The 12,662-nt window shown below is 42.0% G+C and overlaps 1 protein-coding gene across 8 annotated transcripts in view; it reads right to left on the bottom strand.

Annotated features, from left to right (window-relative positions):
- Abp1 (Actin binding protein 1) overlaps positions 1-12,662 on the bottom strand; it is a 119,718-nt gene that overhangs the window by 64,514 nt on the left and 42,542 nt on the right. For all 8 annotated transcript variants that reach the window (XM_067123140.1, XM_067123143.1, XM_067123142.1 and 5 more), the window contains 2 exons: positions 5,802-6,002; positions 5,495-5,640 (listed from right to left, as the gene is read on the bottom strand). In XM_067123140.1, coding sequence (XP_066979241.1) covers positions 5,495-5,640; positions 5,802-6,002 — 347 coding nt within the window. The remainder of the gene's footprint in view (positions 1-5,494; positions 5,641-5,801; positions 6,003-12,662) is intronic.

The following is a 12,662-nucleotide window of genomic DNA, read 5'->3' as shown; positions in this document are numbered from 1 at the left end:
TAGCAATTGCAAATAGTAGCTGATCAAGTGCTAGAAATGGGGTTTGGTCAGGACTGAGAAAATGTGTGGTTGTTCTTGCAATATCCATGGCATGTTTTATCATTGTAACTGAACAAGCTGCCTCTTGAAAAATAGGCAACATTGATGACAAGCTTATTTCAAATGGGGCCTGTAAACTTCTGAGAAGCGTGATGTGCTGCAAGATATGGACACAGCATTTTCACTCCTGTCCGACAGACTGACTTTCTCAAGCCCATTCATACTCAAGAGAAAGATGCTTTGAAGCACAACCTGTTGGTGTCCTGCACTTCCACTGGATGAAGGGAGGGATTCTCATGTTTAAAGTGAGCAGGAGGTACATTTGTGTAATATTCAGGAAGAGAAGGTACTTTTTTGACTTTGTCCACTTTGGATGATTTGGGTCAAGTTTCTGTCCTCACCCTCTTCATCATTGCTTGGATGCTGAAACAATGATATGCCTTCCCCATGGAAGGATGTTTGTGCAGCTGTGGCACTTGGATTATGGTCCACATTGTCAACAGCACAAGTTGTAAAGAGCTCTTTCCTAAGTGTTGTGGGCAAACTACTTCTTCCTCCACAGCCCTTGTTACAACTACTTCTCCTAACCCTTTAGTCAATTCCAGAACCTATCATAGTTGATGCTGATTCCATGGTGATGGAATGTATCAATAATTGATGCTTCCTGGTTTTTGCAAGACCAGGAGACCAATATATATTGGAAAGCGGAGGTTCTCTTGACTTGGAATGTCTGAAGAATGTTGAAGATGCTCGATTCTTTCGACAGTTGAAGTGCAAAAGTTGTGCTAAAGCTAGATCAGCAGATGTTTCCATATTTAAGTTGGGATTTTATATCACCACCGTTTTTGTAAGCACCTTACAAATTCCAACAAACTTGGTGGCACAGATTCTCTTCTAGTGTCTGCTGTTAAGGTTCCATCAAATTCTATCTAATGTTCAAGCATCTGTCTCCTCAATATCTTAGCTGCTTTGGTCACGATTAGTGCATCATTGTAGTCACATGCCGTGGCTAGGACTTCTCCCATTTTCCTTTTGTAGGCAAACCAAATTTCTCTTCCCTTTTTAAAGTCCTCCAGTTCTGGGATGCGGGCAAGTATCTGTTCTTTTAACCGTGTTTGATGCATAAAGGAAGCATCAACATTTAGCTGTTTCAGTCTTTGTTTGTACAAATCATAAAGTTCTACCTTTGTAAAATAGCAGCACCCCTCTGTTGTCAACTGCTTGTCTCTTATGTACATCTCAAGCTCAGCAAAAGCATGGGCACATGCCTCTTGTCCGTACTGCACATAATCATCTCCAATTTTCTGGGAATTTAGCCAGGCCCTTTCCCTGTTGTACACACCTGTCAGACAAGATGGGTGATACATATGGTCCTGAGAAACAATATCTCCAGCACTAAGCTTGGCAGAAGTTTCTCATCTAGTAGGTTGGTGGCACAGTGTTGCAGCTTTTTATGTAAAGGCAATGTCATGGCCAATCGTAAATCTTTGATTGGTGCTGGTTGGTCACAAATAAAGCATATTCCTTCTTTCTCAGTCTTAGATTCTTCTGCATCTTCTTCATTTATCTTACACAATGACTTCCTTTTCCTTTCTAGTTTTTTTGTTTTGAACTTCAACATACGAGTCATGATATGTTACAGTTTTGTTATTTTCAAAGGTCTGCAAAATTCCATCACCTTCATCAAGCCTTTTGGGATGAAATGGTATAGGCATTGCATTTAACTTACAGAATTCAGGAATGTTTGTAAAGGATAACATAGCCAGCACCAGATGCATCAACTAGTCTTTCACGTGTGTCCTCTTGCTTTAAGCAACAAAGCTTCTAGTTAGTCGTACTATCTCCCTTCAGGAAAGACGTTGACTTCCAAGATTGTCCTGTCATTGCTTTTGTTCTACAGGCCGAAGGTTTATCCTTTTACCACCTATATAACATATATGCACTTTCATATATGGGATACAACTAGGCTCAGATATGTCATAATCCTATCCCTAGCCCGATCATTCATCCAATGCTATTTAATTCCCCTGTGATCTGTACACCATCTACAAGACTAAAGCCCCATCTTCCTTGGCTCAGCTCTCCCGTGCTGGCACATCCTGTCAATTCAGGTGCAGCTGTTTAACTTTGAAGTGGGACTAGCTAAACAGTATTTGGGAAACTGATAACAAATCTCTGCCATTAGCTAGCACTGAACTCCATGCTGAGTTTCGCAGCTACAGTGTCAACCAGTGTGCCCTGGTAGTACACTGACACTACACTATTACACTTTTACATTAAGCTTATTACCATTTTTTTTCTAAATGAGGATGAAAATTAATTAAATGGGGATTAATTGATTTCTAATCTACAAAAAATGAAATGATCAGGCTGAAGTTACCCCAAATCCATGTATTACCTGACCTTTAGCCTCATATATGAGCTTAAGTTCCAATTTTTGGCATTTTGGCGGACATTTTTGATATAGTGACAGCCATCTTGGATTTTTCTATGCAGAGAAATGATGTATCTACATATATAAAGGCTTATTTTCAATATTTTAATATAAACTGGGAGTGACTTGGGATTTGAATGGGATTAATCAATTAAATACCAATTTTCAAATATCCACAGGATGCCATTTTGAAAACCTGTTGGCCATCTTGGAAAATGGCAAAATTTTGTGTGGCTGGAGGTTGATAATGAGACCAAGGGACAAGCAGAATAGTTGAGCTAAGTTTCATGCTTGTATCACCATTTGCACTTTTCCCCTATTTTTTTGTAGTTACCTGCCCCACTATAATGGGGTATTAAACTTTTAAATGTCACCTTTGGTCAGCTTAACATGAACCAGGTAAATATTACTCAGAATGTCAGCAAGAAGTAGCAACAAGCAAACATGCTTAGATATTGTATAAAACATTCATTGTATTTCTGGAGTGGTATTGTATTTAATTTTATACACAAAAAGCTAAAATATTGTATACTCTATTTAATTTGGGACTTACTCAACATGCATTCTGATATTTGAAAGTTTTTCTCATGCTTTTATTTTCTCCAAATACATTCCATGCATCTGATTTCATCTCATTAGTTTCTTCTTCTAATACCAATACTTTTTTTGTACTTATTATTTACCTTCCTTATTTTTATGAATTCCTTTCCTTAAGCATGCCATCTCCAAAGATTAGTAGATTCTATAGATTTTTTTGTCAACATATTATCTTTGCAGATGAGCACTATCTTTGTAGATGAACACAAGCCTAGAAAATACAGTGCCTGTTATAAATATTGGCATATCTGCAGACTGCAGTAACTACATGCCAATATCCATTCTCTCTGTGCTCTCCAAAGATGCAGAAAACTTTTTAAGCCACTTTGCATGCAAGTGGAATCCAAAACATATTAGCAGCAGTGAAACACATGTGATGTGCTTCTAGATTTTACATGTCATTTGCATGTAAAAAGGTTTTGAATGTAGAGTAATTCCAATAGATTTTAGTGCTGCTTTCAATTTAATAAATCATGAGGCACTAATAAATAAAATTCAGAATCATGGAGTGGTTGGATATGTTTATGATTACTTCAAGATTTCCTTACAGGTAGGCAAAAGCAAGAGGCTGCTGATAGGACCTTTAGCAAACCAAGACCTATTATGTCTGGTGTTTCACGGGGTAATGTTCTTGGTCCACCATTACTTTTAGTGTATACAAGTGATATGGTTGTTCGCCTGGAAAACAAAGCTTGTTAACCATGTTGATCATGCAACACTTGTGGATGCAACAGAATCTCCACTTATGAGAAATGAAGCTGCCCTAAGTCTCAGTCATGACATGGAGTGGATTAGTGAATGGTGTAGTATGTGGGGCGTGAGGCTGAACTCGAGTAAAATGAAAACACTAATGACTAGTGGATTTCAAACTGATTTTCTACCCCATCCTCCCCTTCAAGTGAACGAGACTCTACTAAATGAGTCTGAAACTTTAACTATACTTGGTGTAACTATTGACTTACACCTGAGAAACATCTAATGAAAGTGTCACCAAATGCCGGACAGAAGTTAGGTATTGTAAAGTAAGGCCTCATATATTTATAAGTGATAAGTCAGTGCAACCTGTTTTAGGTCATTTGTCCTTCCTTTGCTAGAATACTGTTCTCTGGTGTGGATGTCTTTCTCTGCCAAAGATTTATCTCTTTTAGACACAGTGGCTCAAAGCGGTAGGTTTCTGTTCCTAACATTAGCAGTTATGACTTGGACCATCGACAAATGGTTTTCTCTCAATTTTTCGTAATTTGCAGTTTAACAGAGATCTTTCACAGTCACACTTGATCCCTGCCGAGTCACACTTTTCCTACCGAGAGCAACCAGATTTGCTGAAAAGCAGCATCAATATGCAGTCAATGTGTCTTGCTGTCGAACCTCTTAGTTCAAAGGTCCTTTATTCCTCACATTGTTGGACTGTGGAACAGCCTCCGAGGATGTTGTGCAACTGGAACGTCAAACGTTTAAGCAAAGATGTACTGTACTATTACCCTAAAGCAATTTTCCTTGTATTTTATAATCTAATTACATTTTTATCTTCAGTATTTACCTATTAATCTGATAATTATCTTTTCCAATAACTGATCTCTTCTTTCTGTATTTCCTGTTACCCTCTGTTACTTCTTTCAAATGAACACCATATTCTTTGGAAGTCTGAATTTCAAGTCAATGGCTCCTGTGGGCGTGTTCCATATGAAGAGGGTTCATATTCTGATTAGCAATAAAAATAAGAATTTTCTCTCTCTCTCTATCTCTCTCTTTCAGGTACTTCCTGTTCAAGTGTAATGACCTTAAATGAAACATGGGAAAACTGAATTGCATATATGCATATGTAACAGTACTTAAAATGACACTGGTCAGTTTATACTATTAAGTGCTTAAAGGCACAGGTAAAACATGCCTGTTACTTATACAGTACATACATATCATGCAGTTAAAAAGTTACAGGTAAATTCTGCAGTCTGGCAATGGCCAGGTACCAAGGTTGCCAGATTAAAGAGATTCAACCTGTATTAATACAAAGCAACAAAATCAAGGGGTAATTATTTATGTAATAATATACAAGGCAAATAAAACTCAAAACCAAGTGATTAATACAGCTATTCACTGCCTGAAAATATATGTATTCAGCCTCTAGGAGAAATGGCAACCAACATCTCATTTTGTCAAATTGAAGTCATTTGCACTGGCTTTTATTTGAGGTAATTTATCACGTGTCTGCTACACCCTATTCAGTTTTAACTATCATAATATGCAATCTTGTTTCTATCTATTAATTTCTGCAGACAGGCTGTATAGGCATTTTCACCTCTTGAATGACCTTGATGGGTTACTTACGAATACAGATGTTTGCATAAGCTTGAACCTTAACAATAATTCTGAAGTTATAAACCTCTGGTAAGTAGCTAAGTTTAAGCAACAATAAAACTCTACCTTTCAGAAGTATTTGTTGGCTTAAATTCTTTAAGTTTGCGAGGAGGTGGACGGTTCAGTTCAGTGTTTTTTTCGGAGGTAGTATTCCCGGTCTCGAACATTGCTCGCGTGGAATGAGTTCGATGGCCAATAAGTGACTCTGCTTCCTAAGTTGAGGAAAAATTATATTATGCAAAGAAAATATTTCATATAAAACACTGACTTATGTTTCTCAAAACATATGCGCCATAAGTGTGACATTTTCTTGTTAAGAAATAATCATAAGGAAACACTGAACTCTGCAGTGATAAAAATAAAGAAAGCCAACCTTTTTCCTTTCTAGACGCATCATCTCTGCACGCTTAGCCCTCTCCTGTTCCTCCTGATACTGGCTCTGTAGGTCTTCCTGCCACTTCTTATCATCTTGCGCTGCTAACCGTTTCGCAGCCTCTTCCTCTGCTTTTCGTTCGGCAAGAATACGAGCATTTCGTTCTTTTGTCAAGATTTCTCGGTGTTTTGCATCATTTATCTTAAAACAAAAAAGATAATTATCTTAGTAGGAATTCACTTGCATTTTCATAAATGTTAGCATCACCGCCATTGCCTCATGATGCAAAGGCAATTTGTGAAACTCTGCTGTTCATGTCTTTCCTGTGCTTTGTCTTCCACAAATCTCCAGCCTCCCCTTTTAGTTCTCATCCAAGTAGATCTGGTTCTTCCAACTCTTCTGGTGACCACAAGCACCTAGCTCACACTACCAAGTAGTACTCTCCTCAAGTCAAGCAGAGGCCATTCCCAAGCCATCTCAATCTCCCTTTCATCTTTATCATATATAGAGATAAATACTGAACTAACGTTTCTATTACTATAAAAATTTAAAACCAAAAGCAGAGTCACAACCATCTAAAATACACATACCAATAAAGATTACCTGGTTATAACATCATCTACCGTTGATCATTACACATAAAAATACTCTGATATGCAAAGTGACCTTCAGTTTAAATGATTAAACTTTTCATGTATTCCCTAGTTTCTATCCACTGGCCTAAAATGCATTTTATTACATCTATCATTGTTTCTTCATGACTTAGTTCAAACAAAAATAAGAATGGAGCATTAATACATATTACTGTACAACATTATAATTATCATTATAGTTCAACTACTCCAATGAAGCAAATTTCTTAACTTTCACATAACAAGCCAGAAGGGCTTGATTTTAGGAAACACTATATCCTTCCACTGAATGATTTAATAATTTAAAAAGCTAAAGATTCTGACAGATTTCCTTGGGCAATTTGTTTCCAAGACTTGAAAGTTGTTGTTATTCAGTTATTACTGTTAAATAGTTTAACTAGACAACTGAGCTAACATTCTCAAGTCTCATAGTGCTGGCATGAAGGATTGGTTCTTGATGAAATATATCTGATCTTATGTAATACATTGCAATTGCTCAAAAACTTAACAACTGGATACCAAGAATGCTGATGATCCCGACAAAATTTCTTTTAAAGATTTGTTTCTAATAATCGATATACAGTGCCCCCTGGTTTTTACGTGTTTCACACTCCCACGTTTCATTTTGTTGTGGATTTTTGTGGAACACATCATTCACTTGTCTGCGGGGGAAATCTCATTAATTTGTGGATTTTTTTTTGTAGAGCAACACTGTGTACTCACTAATTATTGAACTTTTTCATTAAAACAGTCATACCCGAACTACCGCAGGGTTGGTTCCCAGAACCACTCAGCGCAGGGTGAATTTTTAGCATGTAAGTTTGAGTGGGTCTCTAAAATGTAATAAAGTTTTGACAAGAAAAATCTGTTCTGGGAGGCCCGTGTCACCAGTGAAATAGTCCATTCAGCACTTATTTCTAGGTAATTCCGTTGCTAGATACCAGAAAAGCTAAAAGAAATGCTGGAGTTACTACCCCCCAGGCTGAAGCTCAACTAATGGAGTCGTGTATGGTAAAGGTGAATTGTCAAAATCCACAGGACCCTGCCCTATAAAAATTCCCAATGTCAAAAAGTCCCAACAGGAGAGAGGTGCCGATACAAGCCCATTGCACTACTCGCGGACTGTACAAAACAACCATGACCGCATTCCATGTTAGCACCCACCTCCACAGAATGATGTTTACCAAGGAGGAGAATGAAAAACAGTGGTCACCGGTGTGGGCCTCCCAGAAACCGATTTTCCTTTGTCAAAATCCTTTTTCTGGATCGGGTCCCGTGTCACCGGTGGCAAATAATAACTGAAAATAAATATCATTCTTATGCTAGAGACTATAAACTGCATTCTTATGCTATTAAGACTTAAATAGAAGAACCAGAGAGGTTGAAAACTGGAGAATTCTAAAGATTTCCAAACAGTGAAAACTAAGTATTCCACCTGAACATTTGGTAGGTCCCAAGTTCATGTAATAAATAATAATGTAAGTGGTCACTGTCTAAGATCATGAGCTTTGGAATTGAACCTGAATAGGCTTTTTTAAAAAATACAAAACTTGCTGCCCTAATAGCAGACACAATGACAGTGCCCCCTTTTCTAATAAAGAGAGGACCTGACAAAAAAGAGGTCCTGTCAAAATAAGCCTGTAAGGAATAAACTGGGCACAGAGACAGACCTTGTGAAAGGGAGTACTTTCCAAGGTGACCACCCAAAATGAGGACCTTCAACTTTATCTAGAAAGTTAGGGTGAGGAATCCATAACACTACCCCTGATGTGGGGAAACCAATATGGTTGGTTCCACTAGACAGGGCAGACAGTACAGGAATACTAACACTAGAAGCTAAGCTGATTAAAAATTAGGGTCTTCCCAACAAGGAAAGTTAAGAACAAGATGATTGTTGGTTACCCAAGCCACTCCGATACATTACTCAAAGACCAGGAACCGAATGTGGGCCAGTGCTGGTCTCAGACGAACACAGGCCTTAGGGTTGAAAGTTAAGGGCCTGTGAGGCTGATTCAAAAACAAAACACTTTCCTCGGGGCCAATCGGCTGCATCATTACTGTAGCTTCAGAAACTATGAAGAGTGCTAGTTACTTAACTGCAGAACCATACTGCAGCAGAGTAATCCCTGGTCTGATTCTAGAAGACAGTAATAGCAGACCAATACCAGTTTCCTAAACTGTAAATTTCCACAAAGACCACAAAGCTAGGCACCAGAACTTTGAAGGCTGACACAGGCTGAGCATACCACTGAGTTTTTGGGGATTTGGGCACCAAGGTTTCAACCCAGAAGTTGGAAACCAACTGGCTTCCGACCGTTGAGTTACTAGACCTACTCCAACCCTTGAATGTTCTGAACTTGTGGCTTTAAATAACAGGTTCACAAACAGATAAATCCTCTCCACCTTTCCAACCTAACCACACTGTGTGGAGAGCCAGAGGTCCAGGCTGGCCACAACAACAAGATGGTTGTGGCTGACCTGAAAACAGACCTACTCCTGGGTCCGAACTAGATCTACCTGAATGACGCTCCGTCTAAGGACCATTCCGACACCAGGGGACACCTGGATAGGGAAACTGCAGCGATCTTTTTGGACCCCTACGAGAAGGGTGGCAGACAGATGCCACCTGTGTCTGTTTGCTATGGAGAAGAATGAACCATAACCTGGTTGATTCGATTCGATTTCAGACCCACTTGTTTTACGCAGCGGACTACTGCTGTTTTGTTCAGAACCAGCCTTAAATGAATCCACTCCTGGGGAAGAAGTTTCAAGGGCAGGAAGACTGCCACAGCCCCCAAAGCATCGATATGGAACTGCCAGAACGCCGACCGACAAGTTCCATGTACTTCATGGAGTTAAAAAATATCCACCCCACCCGCCTTCAGAGGTGACGGTGTGGAATACTGGAGGCGGAGGAGCTGAAGAGGAACTGACTTCGATAAGCTCTTGACTGTTGCCAAAACTGCGAGGGCCATGTTCAAGCAGGAGGAAATCAGGGAGACACGTCCCTGACTCCACCATACCCGGTTATAAACTCCAGCTTTGACTTCAGAAGGTGAACCGTCACTGAAGCAAACTGGAAGAGAGCCTAAGATCTTTTCTTGGGCACGGCGAGAAAGTATGCTTGTTTTGATGAAATGCCTGGATGCCCTTGCTATCTCTTTCCTTCCACTGGATTCACAACCACCGAAGGCTACCCTTCTGAATCAGGCGGTTCCTTCCTGGTTACCAGAAGCCCAGAGACTCCAGAAAGCCGATTATAATGGTCGGGCCCTCCGGCAATCCTCGGCGCTGGATGCCCAAATGAGCCAGGCAACTAGATATGCAGCTAGCATAACCTTCTAATACCGGAGCTGTTGAACTACGGTATCTATTCAAACTAACAAAGATTCTGGGGCTGATTGAGGAGGGCATGATCCTGGAAGGGGCACGCCTGCTCCCGAGCCTGAATCCCAAGAAGGGAGAGAACCTTCCTGCAACTAAGATGTGATAGGAAGCGTCGGAAAGGCCTATAGAGGTGGTTACGACCCCGCGCTGCAGTAGGATCCGAACCCACAAGACTGTAAGCATCCGAGACTTGTTGCATTGAATGAGAATATAAACAAGGACAAGCCTGGAATTATTCTCCAGTGGAAGGGAACTTCTTTGGCACACTGAAAAAGTCTGCCTGATTACAAGTGTCCGCTTTATTTGTGCCTTCCGTTTCTTAACAGACCTTTCACAAAGTCCTCCAGAGCCCTGGCCGGTAACTGATTGAACCTGATTGGGGAGAGGACAAACAGTCAGCTCCACCCCAGGCCTTTATAACTATACTCTGGGCCCAGGGACTGAAGTTCCACTGGCCCCAGCAATGGTACAGCCTCCCGCCCACTGAGAAATACCACTGGGAGGAGGCTTGCCTGCCTCCCCTGGAGCCTTTGCCTTCCCAATTTCTCGGAGAGGAGCAGGATGCTTCCCTGCCCTGTGATAACCTCGAGGCTCAGTGCCTCTGGTAGAATGCCTAGTGAAAATTCTTTCCTTGGGTTTCGTATGAAGCAAAGAAAACTCCCGGTGGAGACATATGGGGATCCACTAGGGGCTGATGTGCTGTGGCTAACCAGCACACATTGAGGTGGGGCTGGGAATGAGAGGCTGGTTTGTCCAGGGGCAGGAACCTGAAGAGCCAGCACCACTGCCTAAGCAGGGGGCGCTTGAACTACATTGAACTTCTTGCCGGACTTGGGATAGGGCCCGCAAGTTCAGGTTGTTTCAGCCGGGTCCCCAACGAGAACTGAGGCTCTGAAACTTTAGTAGCCCCGGACAGACCGCAACACCCCGACTGGGAAAAGATTAATTCCCAGGTGAAACTGTTCATAAACTATTTGGCTCATGGCGGAACGTGGCTGCGAAAGATGTGTTTTCAGCTGTCCAACCGGACTGTGATGAAATTAAACAGGCCTGCAGAAAACCTGACAAGAGGGATTTTTATCAGGACCCAAACAACGAACGCCATTATATACAACAGACTTGCAAAGTCAAAGAGTTCAAGGACCTGGCAAGCCCTGTCTTACACCTTGTTTCAGCTTCGAAAACGACTCGGAGCTTGGGGGCTATGCAGCTGAATAAATTAGAAGCGTAGTCCGGGGTTAGAAGATTCACTGTGAACGTATCTGTGGGATCTGTCTCCGGAGGATGTGTCAGTGGTTTTTCAAACAAGCCTGTTGATAAGAGGGCTACATTCGGAGCACAAGGGGTGGGAAGCAGGTTTCTCAAAGAGAACACAGTAAAGACCCCTTTAGCTGGCGTGAGCTTGAAATTCTCCGCCAGCCACTCCTCTAAATTCTCAACAGAACGATTGCCCAGGCCCTAGGGGAAGATGAGGGGTTTCCTTAGGGATCTTGTCAGATAGATTCCATGCCCCTTCTGTCAGTCTGGCAAAACCCGGATAAGGGATACCAGACCGGAAGGGAAGAAAATGCAGTTCCGCCAACCTCCGTGTGCCCACACCCGCGATAAGGGTTGCCTTCATGCTGGGAAGCATAAAGGTTAGAAGCGCCAGGGTTCCCCAGACCGAAGGGGAAAAGGGTGGAGGTATCTGGAGCGGAGTAGGATTCGAACGGGCAGGACTTTGCAGGTGATCCGCTGCTAATGAATCTGAGATTAATCCCTTTGGGATTTAAGCTCCTGGGAAAGGGAAAGCATGGACCCATGAGGCAGATGGCTGGTTAGATAGCTTTGATAGTTTGTGTGACCCTCATGTCGAGCTCCTTATAAGGAGACCCGCAAAGAGTCTGCAACAAAGGAAGGAGGGGGGTAACCGCTTACTCTGCTTAGGCGTGCCCTTCCAGAAGACGAGGGCCTAACTCGTAGGACGGCACCGGACTAGAGATCCGTGATGTCCTCGGGGCCCCGGAGCGGGTCTTCTGGGTTTAAAAGGTCTTTCTTTGACTGGATTTCACCTTAGGGACGGTAGACCAGGAACCGTCCAAAAGGGATGAGATCTAATCCCCTAAAGGGAAAAAAAAAAGAAGGAGGAGGAGAGCTAAAGCGGAAAAAGTTTGTCTCACTTATTCCCAAGCACCTACTAATTGCTCCAGGGCGATGTTCACAGGTTCGAGAACGAGACTGAAGGCCACAACATCTTCAGTAAACCCTCCGCCAAATAGCTAATTTATTTTAAGAGGACCGGGTCATCTCTTGGACCTCGGTAGCCAAAGGGGCAGCGACTTCTTCAGCAACTGACGCTGAGATCTGGGCGCTGAAAGGAACATTACAAATGTCCACCGAAAGGACATAGGGATTTTCCCGCCTCTACGTTTTGCAGAAACCGCCACCCGGACTAAAGGGTCTGGCCGAAGAGTTCACGAGACTTAAGCCGCCTCCAGGAGGGGAAAATTAGGACCCCAAACACCGGAGGAGCAACTATTAATAAGTCATATGAGACGGAGTTTGGGAGGAGTAAAACCGGATAGGTGTATATGAAACCTACCGATTCATCAAAGTATCTTGCCCGGAGAGAGCCCAAACACCGAAGAGCAATCTATAAATAAACCATTATGAGGCGGAGTTTAGCGGAGGTAAAACCGACAGGTGTACATGAAACCTACGGATTCATCAAGTAGCCTGCTCGGAGAGAGCGTAGCATACATCACAAACCAGCCCAGGTGCCAAACTATTAACCCTTAAACGCCTGTTGACGTTTTAAACGTCACAAAAAATTGTCTGTCGAATGCGCGTGGGCGTTGACGCG

This window comes from Macrobrachium rosenbergii, chromosome 21 (assembly GCF_040412425.1).
Source record: "Macrobrachium rosenbergii isolate ZJJX-2024 chromosome 21, ASM4041242v1, whole genome shotgun sequence".
NCBI classification, from domain to species: domain Eukaryota; kingdom Metazoa; phylum Arthropoda; class Malacostraca; order Decapoda; family Palaemonidae; genus Macrobrachium; species Macrobrachium rosenbergii.
The sequence above is the reverse complement of the archived record's forward strand: the minus strand, read 5'-3'. Positions and strand labels throughout refer to the sequence as shown.